Genomic DNA, 26,225 nt, shown 5'->3' on the forward strand with positions numbered 1-26,225 from the left:
AAATGTCATGAATTAAAACGTCTATTAGTAGTGCATCGTTGCATGCTCTACTTGTAGTGTTTAAGTTAAAACAAAATTAATCTCAAACGACAAAATACATGTCGCTTTATCAAACGACAAAAGTTGGAACAACAAGGACATGTCGTTTTCAATTAAATCACAACAACTTTAAATGAGCAAAAAAAAATATTATTTTGTAAGGATAAAATTATTTAGTACCATCTTTTATAGCAAAACATCTTATTAGTACTATGTGTTTTTAATAATATTAAACAATACCTTCACCTTTAAAGAAATATTTTTTAGTATCTTAAAACTAATTTTTGAGACATATAATATCTAAACTATCTTTTTTATAATAATATAAAAACTAGTAGCTTTAAAATATTTTTTTGAAAGCATTTTAATTTATTTTGATTATTTAATTTTTAATGTTTTAAAGTACACTCAAATTCTTTTATTGAAATTACTAGTTTATTGTTAATTAGTGAAAATGGTAGAATGAGCATTTTATATTTCGGAAATCAATGTAAATTTCTTTAACAATAGAGATACCGTTGTTATATTATTAAAAATATAGGACACCTATAAAACACTAGAAAGATGTTTTGTTATAACAAAATGTACCAAAATGATTTTATCCGTATTTTTTAACCAAAGCAACAGCATGTCGTTTCCAAGAAAGGTTGCGAAATAGTTTATTTTCAGAGGCGAGATGACATGTACTTTTTGTGAAGAAACGACATGTAGTTTTCTCAGAACGACAATCAACATATTTAAATTTTCAGGGTTTATGATTCTTAAGCCTAGGGTTTATCTGAGAATTTATTTATTTATTTATTTTATTTATAAAAAGAACAACCCAAAGGAAAAGTCCGTTAAAAATCAACTACTGCAATTCCAACCCGCTCTCTGATCCTGTACAAGGGAAGAAGGACGCTCAGTCTCTGCAATCATTTGACGAACATGGCTTCAAACGACAGTGACGCTACTACTTCTCTCACCACTTCCCTGTGGAACAGCTTCCGTCTAGTTCATCCGCCTGCAATTCCGGCGGTTCTGGATTGCCTTCTGGCTTCTACCGGCTTATCTCCGTCGACCCTTTTCACTTCACTTATTGATACTTCTCCTGACTTCACCAAGGTACTACCAATTCCATTAAAATACCTTATATATATATATATATATATATATAGGACTGTATTACTAGTCTGTTTAGTTCTTGAGAAGATGCAAAGTGAACAACTAAGACGTTACATACATTGTTTAATTTGAAGGGAATTTTGGAATCTGCATTTTGAGTAATACCCAGTTTTTTGTTAGGCTTTATTTGTCTGTTTATTTGATAAAGAGATAAACTTAAAGGGAAAATGTGGAAATCTGCATTATGATTGTTTCTCTATTTTTGAGAGCAGTTTTTGTATGACAAGAGAGTAAAATGAGTTTGAGTTTGAACATTTTTTGTTAGTTTTGCCCGGTTTTTCTTTTTAGTATGTATAGGTTGCATGATTGAGTTAATTTAACCGTTTTTAATTAGGGCTTAAGCGAAGGCAACAACTTGGATTCTGATCAGTATAGTTACCTGGCGTCTTTCGTCACCGCACTTTGCCACCTTTTACAGAAACTCGGTGAGTAATGGTTCCAGAGAAAATCAAAGAATTGAGTTCTTTTGAGTTACTTACACTTGTAATGTGTATGTTTTCATGGCTGCCAGAACGTTTGCGATAAGCATTGTCACTTGTCAGGAAAAATATTGTTGATTGGAGCTTATGCGTGTTAGTCTGCCTCAAGTTGCTATGAATTTCTATGATCATTGTGTCACATTTGCCATCGGGATTAGTTGATTTGTTGCGGGTGTGTGCTGTACTATTCATAACTTTTGTGGGAATGACATGTGTCTAATATTTTAATTGAGCTGTGTGAACGTTGATAACCAAGTTGAGAAATGGATTATTGTTACTATATCGGAGCATCGGAAAATTTAGAGCTACACGAAGCATTTCTTTTACTAATGTTATTTATTGTTTCTAGCAAACTTGTCTGTGCGATTTGTGTCTTTGTTCTTCTTTATTTTTTAGAAAAACATATTTAATTGGCGTTTGTAAGTTGAAAGAAGGGCTTTTTGTCTGTTAGCTTTCAAGGCTGTAAATGATAAGTTGGTCTGCACCTTTCTATCAATAACTTTTCTCTGCAGGCTTTAATCATGATGCTCTAAAATTGTTTATTTGGAGAGTTTTTCTCCCATTGATGAAGGAACTGCATACTCTTGACCGCGGATTGCTTAACCAGGTAGACACTAAAAGCTTAGCTATGAATATGATGATAAGTTCTTGTTTTAGCCCTGTTGTATCAAAAACTTCCCTGTTGACTGGGATGAAACCTTGTCGAATACTTCCTTATCAAAAAGTTCTTGTTGCATAAAACTTTGTCATTAGGTTGCAGAATCATTCGTTGTTGTCGTGATTGAGACAAATAGCTGGGTAGTTGTTGAGACAAGCCTGGTTCCATTTTTGTTAAGATCAGTTTATCATTCTTTTGGTATGCTTCAAAATGAAGAATCAGAAAATAACATTTTTGGTCGTTTGGAGTTGGATAAGGATCACTTTCAATATCCAACTTGGTCCCTTCCAATGCCGATTTCATGCCACATCCTAGCCATAATGCTTGATGTTGCCCTTTCAAACCAGCAAATAGCTAAAACAGCAGAATCGATAGTGGCTAATGGTTGTGTTGATGCTCAACATTTTGCTGGGGACTTGATTTGGGGTCTTTGCAGTATGGCTGAACATATGCTTCTAGAAAGGTTGGAACACCGCACTTGTGCAATAAGCTTTCTTCTCCCAATCATTTTCAAAGCATTTGCATCTCATCCCTCCTTTGAAGCTATGATTAATGGGAAGGAGTGTACGATTTCCAGGTATTCTCTACGCCTTCTTACAAACGTGATTGTTTTACTGACATGTATTTTCTTTATCAACAGGCATTCATTATATGTACACTCTTCTAAATATCTGATTGACATCCAGGAACGATTTCTTTGTGAAAATTTGGAAGTGCTGTGGAACACTATTTTCTCTTGGACCTATAGAGAGAAGAGATGCCTATAGTGTACTGTCTCTTTATTTGTCTTTCTTGACTGGTAAAGACGAATGTGGAGATGCTGATAAAGTTGGACTGGATATAAGAGCTGACAAGGAATTTTGGAATGTAATTAAAAGAGGCTTGGTAAGTAGCAGTACCACTTGGTCATATCTCGTTAAATCATTTTAATTTCGTTGTGAAGTAACTCAACTGCATAGTGACAGATCTTATTTATTTATTTATTTATTTAGTTTTGGTGTTACTGGTCAGATTGATAAGGAGGGCTCAGTGAGGAAGCAATCGTTACACATACTAAAGACAGTAGTGCACATAAATGAAGATGGAGGGGGGCGCTCATCTGGCGCATCTGAGACTATTTTGAACAAAAAACATTCAACTCCTCAGGGCATGACAAAGAGGGAAGTGTGGGCTGAAATGGAAGCCAAGTCACTTGGTGTTGGCAGAATTTGTAACCCAACTGAGCCTTATTTGAACAGCCAGCAGAAGTGGGAAGCATTCGTGTTGCTATATGAGATGCTTGAAGAGTATGGTACTCACTTGGTTGAAGCAGCTTGGAATCATCAGGTGGTCTCTTAAGTGTGTGTGTGGTTTTGTTTTGTTTTGTTTTGTTTTTTTATTTTTTTTATTTCTCTTTTCTGTTTCAAATTGCATTCTTGTTCTTATGCGCCCTAGTTTAAATTCAAATAATCATATCACATGGCTTCCTACAAGCTAAAAGAAGATTTCTTACTTGGTACATCTTTTTTGACGTTTTTCAGCAGCCTTCTGAGAAGCTCATTCATGTCTATCATTTTGTTGTAGGTATCCTTGTTGCTCCAATCTTCTATCTCACATGTAAGTTCTGCAAGCTCTGATGGTGGAGGACTACATGAAAATCAACTTGCAATGTCAGGTGAAATCTTCAATTGGTTGGCAATTTTGTGGGAGCGGGGACTCCATCATGATAATCCACAAGGTAATGGTAACTCTTAGCCTGTCCATTTGATGACTTGGGAAATTTATTGGGAAAATTTGTTTAAAGTGACAAGTAGTTAGATAAATGGCAGATTCCACACATTATTACATACTTATTTAGCAAAGGTTAATATTCTAGACAGTCTTTTCCGTCTCTTCATCTGTTGCTTATGTGCAGTTAGGTGCTTGATAATGCAATCAATTTTGGGCATCAAGTGGGAGGATTATGGAAACTTCGCCAATTCACTACCGGAAACTTTTGTTCTCGGTTCATTCTTACTAGCATTAAATGATCCTGTGCAGCACAAAGAATTTGGTTTGTAACTTTATATTTTTCAGCCATAACCAAGAAAATTTTGTTTTTCACTGTATTATCAATAAATAGTACACTATGTTTATGTTAGACTTGGAATTAGTTAAATTATCTTTAGTCTTTACATAAAATATTACTATGAGATAGGAACAGGGTTGATGCATTTATTAACTGTAGCACTTTGAATATCCCAAAGGATTACCTTAGAATAAGTACGCGGTTATACATGTTTGCGTAAGAAATTAGTGTCTGCACTCAGTACTACAAAAAGTTCATCTAAATAAGATAAACGAGTTCTTCTTGCTATCTCTCTCACTCATTTATTGTTATTAATAATAATAAAAATAAAAATAAAAGGAAACCTGTACTTTGTCTGTTGTATTTCATTTTGTTGACTTATTTCCTTGTTCTGCTTTGCTACAGGTGTAAAAGGAGTATACTCATCGAGGACAATTGAAGATGCCGCTCAGTTCTTACACCTATATGCTAGTTGTCTCAGTCTGAGGTATTCAATCTTGTGCTTGGAAATTATCTTTTAATATGTGCTCAACTTTTTCTGAACCTTTGTTTAAAATTCAAAATTTATCATGGGGCAGATTTTAGGATTCTACCAAATCAAGTCCAAGGTCTTGATTCCACGGTTTTTTACGATTCTTAACGCTTAAGTTCTTGCCACCTAAAGATTGACAAAACCTGTTCTATTTCTTCATCTTTTTTCAAAAGAAAAAATAATTAAATAAGAGTTCTGTTTGTTAATCTTAGTGGGCGAGCATGTGGATTCTAGAAATTGTTATTGCTTTTTGAAAAAAGGATGATATTGAGTGCCATTCCAAATGGTTACAGGAAGTGGATTTCTTTTCTTTGCAATTTAGCATCTACTGCCCGGCAGCAATCATTCAGTAGAGCTGGATTGATGGGCCTTGCTGAATGCGTAGCTTCAGCTGCTCATCAAATTACGACTCCTGATAATGACAATGAAGCAGAAGGGGATCAAGATGCGTTCGACTCGGAAAGTTCTCCTCAAAACGACAAAATTGTTTTACTTGATGCTTTGAGGTTCATTATTGAGAGCAGCAAACAGCATTTCAATCCAAACTATCGACTCCGAGGTCTCAAATAACTAATTTGATTGGGTTGGGATGTTTTTTCATTTAAGGATTAATATTGATAAATATTAATCAAAAGTCGAGATGATAACTAACTGGGTATTGTTTTGATTACTCCAGTTTGTGAGAAAATCCTTGAGACTGGTGCTTCAGTGGTGTGTACGTTTGATGTGCCTCTTGAGGTACTATTGCACTTTATTTCAATATTGCCACGGGAATTTACTGATTCTGGTGGTAAGTCTGATGTTTTAAGCAGGTTATATATATATATATATATATATATATATATATATATCTGAAGTTAGTTTTCTGGTATTTGTATTTCTGAAAATGCCCATGTGGACGTTCATATATGCATGTATGTGCATGCACATGTAACTCTACATGTGTTTCTGCGTGCACATGTAATCATTCTCTCTACATCTCGTGCACTTTAGGTTCTTTAAGACCCAAAGTACAAGAATGGCTTATGGGTTGTGGACAGAAGCAATGCAGTGTCAACTGTTCCAATATGGAGTTGAAGTTTTTGAAGAGCCTCCATGACTTCACCAGCAGGTATTGTAGTGCTCATTATATGGTTAATGCATTTGGTACTTATGATGATGGTGACTTAGATGCGTGGGAATCGGAAGCAAAAAGATGGGCAAGAGTACTTTTTCTTGCAATCAAGGAGGAGAGTCATCTGATACCCATATGGACGGTGTGCCCTCACTTCCGTTCTTCCTCTCCCTTTTTCATCTTCATTGATTGTTCTTCCACTTCCCATGTAATCTTGTTTTAATAAAAACTTCCACCCGAAGGTTCTAACTTACGATGGATACTGCTTTTTTTTGCAGTTCATTCGAAATCAAGTTTCTAATATCTGCAGCCAAAATCAGAATGTAGAGTATGTACCTGTTAAGTTTCTCATCCTCACCTTGAGCTTGGTTATGGAGCTTCAGATAATGCAGGAAAGAACCACTGAATATGGTATCAAGTTCAGAACCAGATCAGAATTTGGACTGATTGAGACGATAGATAAACCAAGTTATGTAGATGCTGCTACTTTATATCAGAGGTTCACCAGTGTTTTCCTTTCCATCATGGTACTGCGAACTGATTGGACTGGGCTTTTAAGTGTTTTGTTTATCTATATCTTTCTCTTAAGCTTGCTATTTATCGTTCTGTGGTACATTAATTTCTTCAACTAACTTGCAGGAGGAGCTAGTCGTGTATGCGAACTCATCTTGTTCAGTTTTCTCTTCTAGCATTAAGGTAGAGGATACCCTCCCTGGTTCTGTTAAAGGAAAGCTTGGAGGCCCAAGTCAGCGCCGCTTATCATCTTCCACCACCACTGATGTGCTTCAAGCTGTAAGATTATTTGCACAAATCATCTTTAATTGAGTTGATTCTCTGTACCCACATACTTAGTTTGTTGTGGTTTTGAATTTTTTTTGGTTTCCAGTTTGTCAGGTTTCTTCTACTGATATACATTTATTTTTTCGGTTACCTTTCTTGCCCATAAATAAACAGATAACATCTGTGAAGACTGTTGCGCTAATATCGTCCTGGTGTGCACAGTTTGAAAGTGGTTCTTTGCTAAATTCTGCTTTCAAGTTTTTCTGGAAGTTCTACTGGAATACAATTTCGTCTTCAGCTTGTGATTCAGAGGTGTGTTAAGTTGTATTGAATTATCCGTATTAAGATATTTTTTGATTTTTTCTTTGTGGAAGATTTTATCTTTCAAGATTTTGCTAGTTTTTACGATCTAATTTCTGTAGTTTATCTGTGGGCAACAAAGCAGACGGGAGCAGAAATTTGTCTTGCTGCATATGAAGCTTTAGCTTATGCTCTTAGAGCTCTAGCGTCTGTGTCTTCACCTCAAACTCTGGATTTTGTTACTGACAATGACAAGCAGTTGCTATCGAAAGTGGAAGGCAAACCTTTGTTAGATTCCTTGGTTCTCTCTTTCCTTCAGAATATCAACGATCTTCTTGCAGTTGGAGTTTTGGTACGAACACGACGTGCAGTTCTAATGAACTGGAAGGTGAATAATCTTTAGTATATTTTTTAAATAAATTATTCTTGTAATTTCCTTTCTATCATTTCTCTCCTTGGGTCGTCCTGCCATTACATGTTATATTATCTTCATATGCGTGTGGCTAAGTATATTCTATTATATGACAGTATGTGATGTTAACTAATTTTCTGTTAACGATGCAGTGGCTTTGCCTAGAATCTTTGTTATCGATTCCCAGCTATGCTGTTAACAATGGGCTGCATTTAGAGGACCATAATACTTTCTTCTCGGATACAGCTCTAAGAGCTATTTTTAGTGATCTTGTTGAGAAGTAAGAAATTACGAGCTTAATCCTTTTTTTAATGCTCATACCAGAAATTTGTACTTGTTGGTTTTCTTGAGTACTCAGCAATGTTAGTCGTATTCATTAACAATCCGGTTATTAGAGAGGTGTTATTTATTAGATTAAATGTGTTCTAGAAATTGGCTAAGCGTATAGTTCTTCTTTTGAAATTGTGGCTTTAGAGCTTTGAAGATTTATTATTTTTTGGGTGTTTATTGGGGTACTGTTAAATTTCTTTTAAATTATTATTATTATTATTATTATTATTATTATTATTATTATTATTATTATTATTATTTCAGCTTTATGGTGCAATATATACGTGTCTGTTTTCGCAGAGTTTCTATGAAATGAGATTATCAGTATTTGTTCTTTCTGAAATGTATATATTCTTTACTAATCTTCTTTTTTAATTGGTTAATGTCTAACTGGATATTTTTGTTACTCACTCTCTAATGTTGTTTTTGTGGGTACAATAGTGGGTTCAACATATGGGAAATTGTATTCTTGACTTGTCAACTTCCATGTATTCTGCAGCCTTGAGAACGCTGGAGAAGGTTCTGTTTTACCTATTCTGCGATCAGTCAGACTAGCTTTGGGCCTCTTTGATAAAGGAAAGTCGAGCTCTCTTGTCTCCTCTTGCAATGGGGTTGAAGCGCAGGTTTGCTTCCTAACTCTTATATTGGATGGGTGCTTCTCTATGGGCTTTATGACCTGTCTCTGATTGCAGAGAAGTATAGGGCCTGTTTGTTTCATATACTCAAACTCAAATCATTGATTTTGCTACAATGTTTTCCTCTCACAAAAAATTTGAATTTCAAACATCAGAATCAAAAATCATGGTTTGAGTATACCTTCCAAACGGCCCCATAGGCAACAGAAATGCTTGGAGAGTGACTTTTTGGACAGCATGTGACAATTTGGAAATACATGTATTCTTTATTATGAATGACAATTTGATGAAGTAGGAGAAATGACTTGTTCACATTTATTTGAATCTTGAATTTAATTTCAGTTGATATGGAATTTGGTTCACTCTGCTTGGGTATTGCATATCAGCTGCAACAAGCGAAAGGTTGCACCCATTGCTGCACTTTTATCTTCTGTTCTTCATTCTTCCCTGATTGCTGATGAGAGCATGCATTCAACTGAGAATGCACCTGGGCCTCTCAAGTGGGTATGTGGTCCCTCTCTCATTATGTGTGTGCATTTTCTACATGTTTCTTGCTCGCCAATATAATATCTTTTGTTACTTTTGTCCTAAAAACCGGTGAATGGCTAAGCAAGTATTATAACTAACACCTTTGGCAGTTTATTGAAAAAATTCTTGAGGAAGGCACAAAAAGCCCGCGCACAATTCGTCTTTCAGCACTACACTTAACAGGGATGTGGCTGTCAAATCCTAGATTTATAAAGTACTACGTGAAGGAGCTGAAACTTCTGTCACTCTATGGTTCTGGTATGTCTTGCACTCTTCTTGATTACTGATCCTTTGCGGGTTTCCATTATTTCGGTTATATAACTCAATAATTTTCTTTCCAGTTGCATTTGATGAAGATTTTGAAGCTGAATTAGCTGATAATCAGGATACAAGGATTGAAGTTTCCTTATTGGCTAAAAGCCCCGAACCTGAACTGAGTGAGGTAAGCTATTTGATTATTTATTTTTTCACAGTGCTTAAAGATGTTACATAGTGGCAACAATCATCTAGTTGGAAGTGAAGGGTCCACTATTTTATGAAATATTTGTTTTTTCTTTTCATTTTTTTTAAAGTACATATTTGAACTTTGAAGTCTTTATAGTTGCTATGAAGGCAACTTCAAAATAATTTTTATTTTCTTCAAGTGTGTAATTGTGACTTTCCCTTTCTTTATTTTCGTATTTGTTTTCTATCTTTTCTTGCTAATATTTTATAATAGAAAGTTGGAGGATGGGGCTTAGGAAAGATATTATAAATTGGTAGGACGGGCATGTGGCAAATGGAATTGATTCTGCCAGTGGCTGTCCAATTGTTCCGTCCAGGTTGCTTTTTGCTAATAGTTAGTCATTTGACTTTCTCTTTTCTTGTCAGGCGTTTATCAACACTGAGTTGTATGCACGTGTGTCTGTTGCTGTTTTATTTTACAAGTTAGCTGATTTAGCTGACATGGTTGGAACAAACAACGAACGTGGAGACTGCCTTGCTGCTTTGGAAGCTGGAAAACTGTTTCTCCTTGAACTTCTTAGTTCCGTGGTAATTGCATTTTGTGGTATGCATTTTAGGTTTCAAATTCTTACACTAACCTCTAATACAAATTTCAAGTAACCAACAAGAGAAAGTTGTTTGCATCGTATAGTGTATATTAAATTTTCATCATTATGGAACCATGCACTCTTCTCAATAACTAGTAGTTTTCTTTTCCTTTTTTTTTTTTTTTTTTTTTTTTTTTTTTGTCGTAGGTAGTGTCCTTCAAATTGTTTTTTAAATCTTGATCAATAATTAAAGAAATCATATTCCGTCTTTTCATAATAATATTATTTATTGCTAACATAGAACAGGAGATATGTCCTTCCTTTCTCAAAACCCTTCTTAAATATTATGAAGATGAGATTGTCAAGTCTTTGGTACACTATTAGAAACATTACCAACTGAGCTAGATGAACTTCACTTATTCAGAATTGTGGTATAGTGTTTGAAGGCTGAAAATTTTGTTTATAGATCGACTCTTTAAGTTTTCAGTCGGGAGATTAACCACCAAAAAAAAAATCTCAATTGGGATGTTGAAACGACATCTTATTGGTGAATGGTAAGTTCCTTTTACAATATCTTCGTTTTGATTCAGTCATGTTGCCATGTAGGTAAACGACAAGGATCTTTCAAAGGAGTTGTATAAGAAGTACAGTGCAGTGAGTATTCATTCCCTTTATGGACTTTTAAAAATATAAAGCTTATTGTTTACTAAAATATAAATGTGCAAATGGAACATTTGGACATGCTTTGAATGGTCACCAATCATCTCTTATTTTTGTCATCGTTTCTAATTGATCACTTTTCTGACTTCTATTTTATAACAGATCCATAGACGCAAAATACGCGCCTGGCAAATGATATGTGTTTTGTCACGGTTTGTCCGTCGAGATATTGTCGGCCAAGTCACACATCAATTGAACATATCCCTTTCTGTAAGTAAATTTACATCATAAATAATTATTGCTATACTCTCTTATTAAGTTATCATTGTTGAAACTACTATTCATCATCTCAGTAACTTTCAAGTTTTCATGCATAGCTTTACCTTCTGGCCTCTTCAAAATGAATTATACTTGTTACTTGTAATGCTTATGGCTTTTATCCTAATTGCAGAGAAACAACTTACCTGCTGTTCGCCAATACCTGGAGACATTTGCAATTAACATATATTTGAAGTTCCCATCATTGGTAAGGCGAATTTTTTTTTTAATCTGCTTTTGTTGTTAACTGGTTATAGCATGGCTCCACAAATTGGAAAACCACGTATTAATTCTGATGTCATATTATTTCAATCAGGTTGGAGAGCAGTTAGTTCCTATATTGCGAGATTATGACATGAGGCCACAGGTAAATTTGTTCTACATATCTTAATTAAACCAATTTTATAAATAATTTTATGATGGCACATATTTTGTCCTCTATCTAATTCTTGACTGTATATATATATATATATGTATATATGTATTTGAAGGTTTTTAGGACTGAAAATATTCCTTCTTATTATTACTCTGTATAACATTTACAATATTTATAGGAAAAATAACCTAACCGGGATCACTTATCTTGAAGGAGATCCTTATCTTAAGAAATCTATAAAACTTAAAAATAAGGTAACTACTTCCTAATAAGAAGATAACTTCTTCCTAACTCTATCTCTAAAGTCTCATTTACTGGATTAGATTAGGATCCGGTCAATGATCCTTATCCTCTTTCTTGATTCCGACACTCCCCCTCAAGTTGGTGCATAGATATCTATCATGCCCAACTTGCTAGTAAGTTCTTCAAATCTTGGTCTGAACAGTCCCTTTGTGAGAATATCAGCGACTTGTCGTAAGGTTGGAATGAACGGCATACATACTGTTCCAGCTTCAATCTTCTCTTTTATGAAATGTCTGTCGATCTCGATGTGCTTCGTTATGTCATGTTGAACTGGATTGTGGGCAATAGTGATGGCTGCCTTGTTGTTGCAGTACAATCTCATAGGTGTTGTCACATGTCTTCTTAGTTCTTCTAGGATTCGCTTAAGCCACACCATCTCACAAACTCCTAGTGCCATAGACCTATATTCTGCTTCAACACTACTCCTAGCCACTACATTCTGCTTCTTACTCCTCCAAGTCACTAAATATCCCCATACGAATGTGCAATAGCCTGAAGTGGACCTCCTGTCCATAGTAGACCCTGCCCAATCTGCGTCTGTGTATCCCTCAATACTCCGTTTTTCACTTTTCTCAAAAAACAGTCCTTTTCCTGGTGAGCCCTTTAAATACCTTAGGATGCGGTAGACAGCTTGAAGATGTTCCTCCTGGGGAGAATGCATGAATTGACTTACCAGACTCACAGCAAATGCTATATCTGGTCATGTGTGTGACAAATAGATTAACTTTCCAACTAGTTTTTGATATCGGGCAGTATCTACTGGTCTTCCTCCCCTATTTTCAAACTTTTGATTTTTGGTGTTTCAGCAGGACGACATCCACTCATCCATGTTTCTTCAAGTAAATCAATCACATATTTCCTTTGTGATACTGCAATCCCTTTCTTTGATCGGGCTACCTCCATACCGAGGAAGTATTTGAGTAAACCTAAGTCCTTGATCTCGAACTCAGAGGCTAGATCCTGCTTTAAGCATCCCATCTCAACTATGTCATCTCCAGTAAGAATAATATCATCGACATATACTATGAGAACAACTATCTTCCCATCGGTTGAATGCCTTGTGAACATTGTGTGGTCTGCTTGTCCCTGGGTGTATCCTTGTTTCTTCACAAACTGAGTAAATCTTTCGAACCAAGCCCTTGGAGATTGCTTTAGGCCATACAGGGACTTTTTCAGTATACATACCATTGATCCATATTTCCCTTCAAAGCCAGGAGGTGGATCCATAAAGACTTCTTCATCTAAATCACCATTGAGGAAAGCATTCTTCACATCTAGTTGTTAAAGTGGCCAGTTGAGATTAGCTGCAACTATTAAGAGTACCCTTACAGTATTGAGTTTTGCCACAGGTGCAAAAGTTTCAAGATAATCAATACCATAAGTCTGAGTAAATCCTTTAGCTACCAAGCAAACCTTGTATCTCTCCAGGGATCCGTCTGATTTATACTTCTTTGTGAATACCCATTTGTAGCCAACGGTCTTCTTTCCCTTTGGTAATTCCATTACTTCCCACGTTCTATTTTTTTCAAGGGCCTTCATTTCTTCAAGAACAGCCTCCTTCCACTCAGGAATTTTTAGAGCATCCTGTACGTTCTTCGGAATCTCCACACTAGACAATTGTGAGATAAATGCAGAGAACATGGGTGACAGTTTTTTGTAGGAAACAAAGTTAGACATACGATACTTTGCACAGCCTCTGACACCTTTACGGTGAGCAATGGGAATATCAAGATCAGGTATGTTTGGTTCAGAAAAATGAGGCTCGGAAATAGGACTAGTAAGAGTAGGTTCGTTGTGAGGATTACCTGGAATCTCAACTGGATTTGGAGTGATCTGGGGTGCAGATTCTTGGCAGTGTTGGGATGTGTCAGCCTCATCCCCTTGGTTCCGGTTCCTTCTCCTGTAAACAAGCAGTTTTTTTGTACCTGTTTGTTCCCCATTTGTATTTCTATCAATGTCATGAGATGGGTCTATAGGCCTGGGATTCAAGTTCTCATTATTTAAATCACTAAACTCCATAGTTATTAAAAAACTGGGATTTAAGTTTGAGCTTGCTGTTATAGGTTGAAGAAAATCCGAATCTTCATGTATGCTCTCCCCTTGAAGATGAGTTTGAAAAAACGGCTGAGATTCAAAGAATGTGACATCTATTGTAACAAACAATTTTTTAGAACTTGGGTCATAGCACTTGTATCCTTTCTGATTAGGAGCGTAGCCTACGAAGACACACTTCCTAGCTCGGGGATCTACTCGGTTTCGGTCATGGATGTGAGCAAAAGTAGTGCACCCAAATACTTTTAAGGGTAAATCGTTACTTAACTTTGAAGTAGGAAAGACATTTTTGAAAACACTTAAAGGTGTCTTATAATTCAGGATTTTGGTAGGCATATGATTTATAAGATAGGTTGCAGTTAAGAGTGCTTCTCCCCAGAGATACTTAGGAACATTACGAGTAAATAATAATGCCCTCGTGACTTCTAAGAGGTGTTTATTTTTTCTTTCAGCTATCCCATTTTGTTGTGGAGCGTCAAAACATGAACTTTGATGTATTATGTCTTTTTCTGAAAAAACTCCTCCTAAGATTTCATTAAAGTATTCTCTACCATTGTCACTCCTAAACACTCTTATTTTTTCCTGAAATTGTATCTCAACCATTGTATAGAAGGCCTGGAATATCTCCTTTACTTTAGATTTCTCATGTAATAAGTATACCCAGGTCAACCGAGTATGATCATCAATAAAACTCACAAACTATTTTTTTTCTAAATATTGTTGACACTCTAGATGGTCCCCAAACATCACTATGGATTAACATGAATGGTTTTGATGGTTTATAAGGTTTAGAAGGAAACGAGGAACGTTGGTGTTTAGCCAATTCACAAATCTCACATTTAAAAAAAGATGGATTTTTATTTCTAAATAAATCTGGTAGCAAATGTTTTAAATAATAAAAACTTGGATGTCCTAGTCTGTAATGCCAAAGCATAACATCATTAGAAATAAAAGTAGAATGTAAGCAAGTATTATGAACTTGTTGTCCGGAGTTAGTTCCATCTTAAAGAAAATAGAGGCCTTCACTTTCCTTAGCACTGCCAATCGTCCTCCCCGAGACCACTTCCTGAAAGAAACACTGAGAAGAATCAAATATGGCACGGCAATCTAGAGTTGTTGCAATTTTTTTAACAGACACAAGATTATAAGAAAGTTTTGGAACATGGAGTACATCATGTAAGATTAGGGAAGGTGAAATAACAATTTTTCTTGTCCTAGCAATTGCCGAGAAGGAACCATCAGCAATTCGAATTTTTTTGTTCCCTGCACATGGAGTATAAGTGGAAAAAAAATGGGAACAACCTGTCATGTGATCGGTAGCTCCTGAATCTATTATCCATGAGCTATTTTGTTGAGGATTGACACTAAGGAAAGCAGAGGCAAGGTTACCTGTTTGAACAAAGGAACAAGAAGGATTTACTCGGAGGTTTGGAGATTGGAAGAGTTTGTATAGATGCTCTAATTGATCCTTTGTAAAGGGAGACATCTCTGAAGTACTTTGCTGTCTTTGTTCCTCACTGGATGCTTGGAGAGCTCTATTATCTGCGGCAATTGCTATGGCAGTCTTCTTCTTCCAATTTGGAGGCTTCCCATGGATTTTCTAGCAATTTTCACATGTATGCCAATGCTTCTTGCAGTGATCACACCAAGGCTTCTTCTTCTTGTCAGTTTCGGTTTCATTCCTCATTGAAATAAGGGCAGAATTGTCAGTAATAGATTTAGAATCTGTTTCAGGTTAACATAACCTTTCTTCTCCCTTCCTCTCGTCTAATTTCAGAAAAAGCCTCCCGAAGAGTAGGAAGTGGTTTTCTCCCAAGAATTCGTGACCTACTTCATCAAACTCCCGATTTAACCCAGCCAGAAACAAGTATACTCGGTCATTCTCCTCTTTTTTCATGAATCTTACACTATTGGTTGGACAATCCCACTCGTCATTGTAGCCTTGATCTAATTCTTGCCATAAAGAGACCATCTCATTATAGTACACAGTGACCTCACGTTCTCCTTGTTTAGACTTCCATAACTTAGTTTTCGACTCAAAAATTTGTGAAAAATTATCAAGATCAGAGTAGGTTTCTTTAACAGCTTCCCAAACATCCCTTGCAGTAGCAAGAAACAAATAAGGTTTACCTATAGTTGGTTCCAAAGAATTGATCAGCCATGCGATGACTAAGGAATTCTCGGACCTCCATGTTTTCAGTTTTGGATCTCTTGCTTCGGGCTGCTTCACCTCTCCGGTTAGATGGCCAAGTTTTCCTCTCCCGTCTATGGCGAGTTTCACGGTTTGTGCCCATTCTAGATAATTCTTACCATCCAATTTATGAAGCGTTAATTGGAATGGCATATGAGAGGGCTCCCCCCCGTGAGACATGGTGGATCGGTCTGGTTCACTGTGATTAGGGTTTTCTGCCCTAGAGGAAGTTGAGGATCTCCTTTCCTCAGTAATGGCTGTTTTAGCCATGGAAGGAAATATAGGGTTTCGGCTCTGATACCATGAAGGTTTTTAGGACTGAAAATATTCCTTCTTATTATTACTCTGTATAACATTTACAATATTTATAGGAAAAATAACCTAACCGGGATCCCTTATCTTGAAGGAGATCCTTATCTTAAGAAATCTATAAAACTTAAAAATAAGATAACTACTTCCTAATAAGAAGATAACTTCTTTCTAACTCTATCTCTAAAGTCTCATTTACTGGATTAGATTAGGATCCGGTCAATGATCCTTATCCTCTTTCTTGATTCCGACAGTATTATTAATTTATTTGATATTATTAACAAAATATGGCATTTGATCTGATTTTTTTGTTATTAAGAGTATATAATCTTTGTACGGGGATACTCTTGGTTTGGTGATTATTATAAACCGTAGTTAAAATGCCATAATAATGGTTTAAAATAAAGCTAATAGATAAACATAAATAAAATAAATAAAATGAGCGGTCGCATAAAACAACATCTCATAAAAAAAGTAAAACAGGCGGTCGCATATAACAAGACTTCCCGTAGATTAGATAGTTAGAGTAGGTGGTCGGAAATTACGCAACACTCTCTACGGGTTAATGACAACGTGGGTGGTTTAATATAAAATACCAACAGTCAAGTTAGTAGCTAGGTGTAAATGACATAAAAGTATGATACTGAGAATATCACTAATTGTGGAAGAATGTGTTTTACACGTGTATAGACTAAATTAGGAAAGTTTGAATATAATAGTTAGTTTCCTATTTTAGTGTGATATCGCACATATTATGGGATGTGATTGCCGTTTCTATAGGCTAGGGTTTCTGTATATAAACCAGTTGTAATTGTCATGTAACATACAATTCCTTCAAGTTTTCTCTCAAATTTCCACATGGTATCAGAGCCTTAGGCTCTTTTTCTAGGAACGAAAACCCTAGCGTTCATCGCAGGGTTCTCTTTTCTTTTTCTGTCCTGTTGCCGAGGAGTTTTCTGAAACTACGGAATTTGTACGAACACCCCGAACTGCCCCCTGTTTCCTACCCTGCCGCCACTGCTGTCAGGAAGCTTTTGCAAGAGAGTGCTTGAATTGTATCACCGTTCATCGCTGATATTTTACTTGACTCAACTGGCCTTAATTGCCTTGGGACTGCTTGGTTTGATTGAGGATGTCGGAGATGGCAGAAACAACAGCTACGATACAGTCGGAGGATGCAAAAATCGTTAGGCCTCAAGTCGGGGAATTGCAGAACATTCACGCCACATATAGGCTGAATGGAAAAAACTATCTTAAATGGTCCCAACTTGTCCAGACTGTGCTGAAAGGGAAAGGAAAAATCAGCCACATCTTAGGGACCGGGCCAAAATCGGAAGATCCACGATTTAGAGCGTGGGATGAGGAGGATTCGATGATCATGGCATGGCTATGGAACTCCATGAATCCGGAGATTAGTGATACATGTAGGTTCTTGGCCACTGCCAAGGATGTATGGGATGCAATTCAAGAAACGTACTCCAAGGCAAAGGATGTTGCCGAAGTCTACGAAGTCAAAGTTAAGACGATCGCTGCAAAACAAGGAGATAGGACTGTCACTAAAAATGCCAATCAAATGAAGGCTCTGTGGCAAGAACTTGATCATTATAGGGTGATTAAGACCAAGTGTCCCGATGATGCAGCAATTTTGAAGGAGTTTATTGAACAAGATAGAGTTTATGATTTTCTTGTTGGACTCAATCCAGAATTTGATTTAGTTAGAAATTAGATTCTTGGCAAACAGGAAGTTCCAAGTTTCAATGAAGTGGTGGCACTCATCCAAGGAGAAGAAAGTAGAAGGGAATTGATGCTTGAACCAAAGGGGACTAACAATGCTTTAGTTGCTAGTAACAGCAATAAGACAGCCACAAATGTAGAAAAAGTGCCAGCAGTTGAGAATGGGAGGATCAGCCAGCCAAAGACCCAAAACCGTGACTACAAAGACACTCTATGGTGTACCTACTGCAAGAAGGCACGTCATACTCGTGAGCGGTGTTGGAAATTGCATGGAAAACCACCAAGCCGCGAGTGGGGACAAAAAGGAGAGCAACCGAGGAACAATGGACAAGCCCAGATTGTAGCAGTGCAGCCGCATGAAGGGACATCACAAGAGATAGGAAGTCTCAGCCAAGAAGAAATTGAGAGGGTGAGATCACTTATTGGCAATCTTGAAAAACCATCAGGTACTTGTTCACTGGCGTATTCAGGTAAACTTCCCTTCTCCATTGGATTAAATGTCTCGGATATAGCCTTTACCAGCTCCTGGATTATTGACTCGGGAGCTATCGACCATATGACCCATTCATAAAAAAAAATTTCCTCATATACCCCGTGTCCAAGTAATAGGAAAATAGTCACAGCCGATGGATCATTAACTACTGTGGCAGGCATAGGTGATGTCAAGATAAGCCTGTCGCTGTTGTTAAAAAATGTTCTTCACGTCCCTAGGCTAACCACAAATCTTGTTTCCATCCAAAAGCTCACTAAAGATTTGCACTGTAAAGTGGTTTTTAATCATAGTTATTGTGTATTTTAGGACAAGGTTCGGGGAGGACGATTGGACATGCTAGAGAACGGGATGGGCTCTACTATCTCGAAACACCAAGTCAATCCAACACTACCAAGGGCATAACATCTCATTCTCTTGTCTCAGAGTCTTTTTCATCCAATAAAGAAAAAGTCTGGCTTCGTCATCGCAGACTTGGACATCCATCATTTAGGATTATTAAACTTTTGTTTCCTTCTTTATTTAAGGATCTAGAGGTTGAACATTTTCATTGTGGTGTGAACTTGCTAAACACAAACGTGTATCTTTTCCAATCAGTAATAAAAGAAGTTCCATTCCTTTTGATCTTATTCACAGTGATATTTGGGGTCCTTCCACTATTTCCAATGTAAATGGAGCTAAATGATTTGTGTCGTTCATTGATGATTACTCGAGTTACCTGGATATTTTTGCTTAAACAGAAATCCGATGTCAGCACTGTTCTTTCAAATTTTTGTTCTATGAAAAAGACTCAATTTGGGGTCAATATCAAAAGATTTAGGTCGGATAATGCTAAGGACTATTTCAATCAAGTCCTAACTCCATACTTTCAGAAAGCAGGAATAGTACATGAGTCCTCTTGTGTGAGCACTCCACAACAAAATGGAGCAGCATAACGGAAAAATGGTCATCTCCTCGATTCAACAAGATCCTTCTTATTTCAAAAAAATGTGTCTAAATCTTTTTGGGGAGAAGCGGTTCTTACAGCCGCCCATATCATAAATCGTTTGCCTTCTAGAGTCCTAGGATTTAAAAGTCCAATGGATGTCCTTTCCAAGTTCTATCCAAACCTACACACCACAAATAATCTTGTTACTCGCATATTTGGGTGTGTGGCATTTGTTCATGTTCATAGTCAGAACCGGGGAAAATTAGATCCAAGGGCATTAAAATGTGTGGTTGTGGGATATTCTTCAACTCAAAAGGGGTATAAGTGCTATCATTCCCCATCAAAAAGGTTCTATGTCTCAGCTGATGTGACCTTCCATGAACAAGAATCCTATTTCATTGTTCCTTATCTTCAGGGGGAGAATTCAGTAATGGAAGATAAGGATAAGGCAGATTTTTTGCTTCTTGATCTGCCATCTTCACCACTTCCTGTGTCAAGACAGCCTAATCCCATGGATGTTTCTACCGAGCCTACTGAAAATGTTCCTCCCACCGATCCCACTGAAAATCCAAATCCCGAGCCTTTTGTAAAATCACCTACAAATCCGGCCCTTGATAGTGTGAGATTTGGCAAAGGCAAAGTGTTCTCAAGAAAGAAGAAGGTTGTCCCTGAATCTGTGCAAGTCCAAGACTCCAACCTAAATCCTGGGAATGAGGTAACAATTTCTAATCGTTCTTTTCAATCTGAATCTGAGATAAACAATGATGACCAAGACCTCCCTATTGCTATCAAGAAAGGAGTTAGAGAATGCACAAACCGACCCCTATACCCTCTTGCCCATTTCTTGTCCTTTAAACACTTTTCACCATTCCATAGAGCCTTCCTTGTCAGCTTAAACACCATTGCCATCCCTGCCAATTTATCCGAGGCTTTAACCAATGAAAAATGGAAGCAAGCCATGAATGTGGAGATGGAGGCGTTGGAGAAGAACACAACTTGGGAAATAGTGAAGTTACCCGAAGGAAAGAAACCCGTAGGGTGTAAATGGGTTTACATGGTAAAATATAGAGCAGATGGATCAATAGAAAGATACAAGGCTAGGTTGGTGACCAAGGGTTATACTCAAACCTATGGGATTGATTATCAAGAAACGTTTGCTCCGGTTGCAAAGATGAACACTATTAGAGTTTTATTGTCACTAGCAGCTAATGGTGATTGGGATTTGCAGCAGTTTGATGTCAAGAATGCATTTTTGCATGGAGAACTGGAGGAGGAAATTTATATGGAAGCTCCACCGGGTTATAATAAAGGGTTGACTGCTGGTACAATATGTAGACTAAAAAAGTCCTTGTATGGACTTAAGCAATCACCACGAGCATGGTTTGGGAGGTTTGCTAGAGTAATGACAGCTATGGGATATAAGCAGAGTCAAGGAGATCACACTTTGTTCATTAAACACTCACATTCAAGTAAAGTTACAGCCCTATTGGTGTATGTTGATGACATAATTGTGACTGGTGATGATGATAGGGAGAGACAACTTCTAAGTCAATGTTTAGCTAAGGAATTTGAGATCAAGACGTTAGGAAGATTGAAGTATTTCCTTGGGATTGAGGTGGCTCATTCTAAGCAAGGCATTTTCATCTCTCAACAGAAGTATGTTACAAATCTACTCAAAGAAACCGGCAGCATGCAAACCAGTGAGTACTCCAATAGAACCGAATCTCAAGCTTGGAGAGGCAGAAGAAGATGCTATGGTGGATAGAGAGATGTATCAACGGTTGGTGGGGAGACTCATTTATCTTTCTCACACTCGGCCAGATATAGCGTATGCGGTGAGTGTGATCAGTCAGTTCATGCACAATCCAAAGGAAGTTCAACTGCAGGTGGCATACAGAGTTTTGCAATATCTCAAAGGGACACCAGGTAGAGGCATCCTCTTCAAGAGGAATGGAGGGTTAGTTCTTGAGGCATACACAGATGCTGACTATGTTGGGTCAGTTGTTGACAGAAGATCAACTTCAGGTTATTGCACCTTCTTTGGTGGAAACCTGGTGACATGGAGGAGTAAGAAACAGAATGTGGTAGCACGGTCTAGTGCTGAGGCAGAGTACCGAGCAATGGCTCAGGGTGTGTGTGAACTACTATGGTTGAAGATTGTTTTAGAGGATTTGAAGATTACGTGGGACAGTCCTATGAAACTTTATTGTGATAACAAATCTGCAATCAGCATAGCTCACAACCCGGTGCAGCATGATCGAACGAAGCACATCGAGATTGACAGACACTTCATCAAAGAAAAGTTGGATAGTGGACTGATTTGTACACCTTATGTATCTACACATGGCCAACTTGCTGATATACTCACCAAGGGGTTAAGTAGTTCAGTGTTTGAGAGTTTTGTATCCAAGCTGAGAATGGTGAATACCTATTCACCAGCTTGAGGAGGAGTGTGTGTTTTACACGTGTATAGACTAAATTAGGAAAGTTTGAATATAATAGTTAGTTTCTTGTTTTAGTGTGATATCCCATATATTATGGGATGTGATTGCCGTTTCTATAGGCTAGGATTTCTGTATATAAACCGGTTGTAATTGTCATGTAACATATAATTCCTTCAATTTTTTCTCTCAAATTTCCACACTAATATAAAGTGCGAGGAATTAAATAGACAAGTAAATAATAAAATGAAAATTCATAATTGTAATGATGTGAAATACACCAAGAATAGATATGATAGGATAAGTAGCATCAACACACCGAAAATATTATAGAGAAGTTTATATGCATATATGCATAAATATATGTGCGAGAAAGGAAGTTTGGGCATGATAGGGAAACAAAAATGAAGTTGAAAAAGGAATTTTTTAAGATTAAATCAGAGGTTGGTTTTCTTTTTCTGATTGCACTTCTTTTGTTTTTCCTTTCTCCTCCCACTGAAGGCAAGAGATCCCATATATAGGGATGTAAACTTAGGTGACGTTTAGTTTATGGATTGAAAACCATGGTTTATGATTTTAATTTTTAAAATTTAAATTTTTGTGAAAGAAAAATATTGTAACAGAACCAAAAATTGTGATCTTAAATCAAACAAAATTCTTAAAACAAACGTCACCTTAATCACAATTGCAAAGTCGGCAAGCATCGGTGGAAAGATATTCTAACATAGGTTTATTAGTAACCATCTCATCCAAAGTGGTAGGCTTACGTGGCCATATGCAAGTGTATCTAGGCTCGCTGACGAGCCAAAGGTTGATGCCACCTCTTTGCTTAAATTGTATCCCTAATACTTATAGATGATATATGTCTTGTATGGAAAATCACATAATTTATTTAATTATTTTAGACTACAGCCCAAAACAATCTTCTATTATTGTAGTCTACTTACGGCAGTGATGGAGTAAAAATAATAATAATAATAATAATAATAATAATAATAAACAGTTAGGACGCTGTGGAAAAATTGATAAATTTTTTTATTGGATGGGAACATGTTATATTTTTTTAATTATTAAGTGGGGACACAATTATAATTTTTCTTATAAAATGAGAACACAACAGAAATTTTAGAGAAACTTCAGGAGTAGAAATCAAAATTTCAAAATCTGAGTGGCAATAACACGTGGTTCTTGCCGCTGCTTACATAGGTGTGTCAACATTTTGTCATTAAAAAAATTTTGATTATGTCACGCATGAATGCTATATTAATATTCATACATCAAAATGCAGGCGCTCTCTTCTTACGTATTTATAGCAGCTAATGTGATTCTCCATGCATCTGAGGCTGTTCAGTCCGAGCATTTGGATGAGTTACTTCCTCCTATAGTTCCATTATTAACCTCACATCACCATAGTTTACGTGGTTTCACTCAGGTTTTTAATTTCTATTTTTATTTTTGTAGTCTATATTTTAGTTTTACCAATTGAACTAAAAAGTCTATTACTTTATTTTTGTTCTAATTATTTTTTTTTTTTCTATTCTGGAATGTTTTCTAATATCTGGTTTATTGAACTTCTGCAGTTACTGGTATACCAAGTTCTTTCCAAACTATTTCCTCCATCAGATTTTAAAGCCGCTCCATCCATACCTCTAGAAAAGAGGTGCTTTGAGGACTTGAAAACTTACCTGGCGAAAAACTCTGACTGTATGCGGTATGAAGTTTTGATTTCTATTGCCTTTTGCTTTTATCTTTATTATTCTTGAAATTGAAATCTAGTGCTGCAACGTGGTTATTCGTATAGACACTCTGAAAAGAAGCAATATATCCATAATCCTTCAAATGGCAAGTGAACAAGTTAAATTCTATTTATATATTAAACCGGGAGTTTTACCTGAAATGGTGAACCTCTAACAATCATGTTCATTGCTACCCTCTTAACTAAAGTGATAAATGCAAAACACAGGTCCATTGTCTAGTTTTAAGTGTGAATATATATATGTACATATATATATATATATATGAACTGAAGGGTGGTGAAACACAGCTAGTTTGGTCGTCCTAGCTAGAGCTGTGGTAATGATTTGATGTTCATAGGTGTGTATACAATTTGCAAAAAATCTTTGAAATGTGATTTTGTTACGCTTATTTCAGCTTACGAGCGTCAATGGAAGGATATCTAGATGCTTATAATCCCACTCTCTCTGTCACGCCTGCTGGAATTTTCATCAATCGTGTTGAGGTCAGACTTTTGTTTAAGTTTAGCACATTTACTATGTTCACGTTACTTTATTTTCTATTCATAGTGGTTTGTTCAGACTCGGTTCTGTAAATTGTATTTTTGATTACTTAGTTCATCTAGCATTTTGTCATATTAAAGGAACTGGAGTTTGAATGTGTGCCAAAATCTCTTATGGAGGACGTGCTCACCTTTTTAAATGTAAGCTCTAGCTATTTTTCTCTATCTTTTTCTTTTTTTTTTCTGCACGGTTCGCCTCTTATATTTTGTTTCCACAGGACGTGAGGGAAGACCTTAGAAGCTCAATGGCAAAGGGCTTGGTGACTATAAAAAACGAGAGTTTAAGAAGTAGTGAAGATCATAACTGCAGAGAGATATCACATAATGATGATGGTGATGAAAAATCGCGCACGTCACAGCTTAAGGATATGGTGTTGGATTTCCAGAAAAAGATTACTCTTTCTAAACATGAGAAAAAGGATGGTGAAATTAATGCTCTCTTTAGCCACAAAGAAAGTTACAAACAACTTTTGGGTATGTATAAATTATTTATGCTAAAATGTTATCGCTGTAGCATTCTCTATCCTATCTGTTTTATGTACACCTTTTGGATAGAGCTTGATATCTTTCTTTCTTTTGTTTGTTCCTTTTTTTTTTTGGGTTATATTTCGATATTCATAAATTTGTGCTTCCCGTGACATGATCTAATATGTCTGACAAAACAGAAATTGAAAAGGAAGATCAACTTCTTAATCAGTTGTTGCATTCTAGAAGTGTGACTATGGAAAGATTTAGAAAGAGTCGACAAGATTTTATTCTGGTGGCATCACTGATCGATCGCATACCTAACCTTGCCGGATTGGCACGGACATGTGAGGTGTGTTCATGGAGTTACTTTATATATGTGTTTGTTCTTGCCCTCCTCTTCTCTTGTGTTGTCCTTTGGCACTACTTCTCAACTTATCCGTACATTCCATTATTTATACCAGGTGTTTAAGGCATTAGGTTTGGCCGTTGCTGATGCAAACATTGTACATGATAAACAGTTCCAACTCATCAGGTTTGATATTAACTTACTACCTTCTCTTTATACTTACTGCACTACATGCTTCTAATTCATCATGAAGGATTCATATGGTTTCTTGAGATCTAGTTTAAGAATTCAAAATGTTATTTTGCAATTTGCATTTGTTAGATAGTAAAAGTTGAGTGGTGCTTGAGGAGCAAAACCTTTCGGAGGGGTCATCTCTAATCCATTCTATTTTAAATTTTTGCTCCAGACACTTTCAGTCCAATATTACGGTAAATGTTTTGTTTTTCAGCGTGACTGCAGAGAGGTGGGTTCCTATCATTGAGGTTCCAGTGGATAGCATGAAGATTTTCCTGGAGAAAAAGAAGAAAGAAGGCTACTCTATTTTGGGATTGGAGCAAACTGCAAATAGTATACCGCTCGATCAGTACGCCTTCCCGAAAAAGACGGTTAGTTGCTCATACAACTTAACTTGGTTATGATTCTCCTCCAGTATATGTTTACCGTATTTCAGGGAAGGAAACAGTACATCTTATTTCAAATTACTACATCAGTATAAAGCAAATATTTGTTTTGTATTTTCATTCTAGTGCTCACTGTATAATTTAAGTTTTAATGAAGTTTTGTTAATTGTCAAAAATAATTTTCATCTTTTTGCTAGGTAATGGTTCTTGGGCGTGAAAAGGAGGGTATTCCTGTGGATATAATTCATATGCTGGATGCTTGCATTGAGATTCCACAGTTGGGTGTGGTGAGATCTCTCAATGTACATGTCAGTGGTGCCATTGCTCTTTGGGAGTACACTCGACAGCAGAGATGTCGATAGCCCTTCGTCTTGGAACATGACGAATACCTTTCGGCTCTAAACAAGGAACAAACTGAACTCAAAATGCTCGGTGGCGTTGCAGAGTATGAAAATCTTTAGACTGTTTGTCCCAATAGTTGGTGATTATCGCTTTTTTTTTTTTTTTTTCCGTAAAAGAGTAGATCCAGGGAGAACAGGAAAATGCTGATGTTAGTAAAGTAATCATCAGCTATTTTGTTTTAAACTAACATGAGTTTATAGGAGTTTTTTCGCAAGTTCTTTTATACTAATCATTTATTTGCA

The 26,225-nt window shown here is 36.5% G+C and overlaps 1 protein-coding gene across 1 annotated transcript; it reads left to right on the forward strand.

The window, feature by feature from the left end:
- Positions 1-892: 892 nt before the first annotated feature.
- On the forward strand, positions 893-26,225 carry LOC21406163. Its single transcript, XM_010112262.2, has 35 exons — positions 893-1,143; positions 1,538-1,628; positions 2,195-2,289; positions 2,436-2,917; positions 3,027-3,225; positions 3,352-3,666; positions 3,904-4,057; positions 4,235-4,372; positions 4,793-4,874; positions 5,213-5,478; positions 5,596-5,709; positions 5,913-6,175; positions 6,312-6,560; positions 6,673-6,825; positions 6,988-7,125; positions 7,259-7,501; positions 7,678-7,805; positions 8,355-8,478; positions 8,833-8,994; positions 9,129-9,276; positions 9,360-9,460; positions 9,889-10,050; positions 10,656-10,703; positions 10,872-10,979; positions 11,161-11,235; positions 11,344-11,394; positions 23,140-23,283; positions 23,432-23,562; positions 24,003-24,090; positions 24,229-24,288; positions 24,366-24,621; positions 24,813-24,964; positions 25,077-25,147; positions 25,410-25,566; positions 25,779-26,225. Exons 1-35 carry the CDS (start codon positions 967-969, stop codon positions 25,941-25,943), a joined length of 5,490 nt encoding a protein of 1,829 aa, XP_010110564.1. The 5' UTR covers positions 893-966; the 3' UTR covers positions 25,944-26,225.

This window comes from Morus notabilis, unplaced genomic scaffold (genome assembly GCF_000414095.1).
Source record: "Morus notabilis unplaced genomic scaffold, ASM41409v2 Scaffold135, whole genome shotgun sequence".
Lineage (NCBI taxonomy): Eukaryota > Viridiplantae > Streptophyta > Magnoliopsida > Rosales > Moraceae > Morus > Morus notabilis.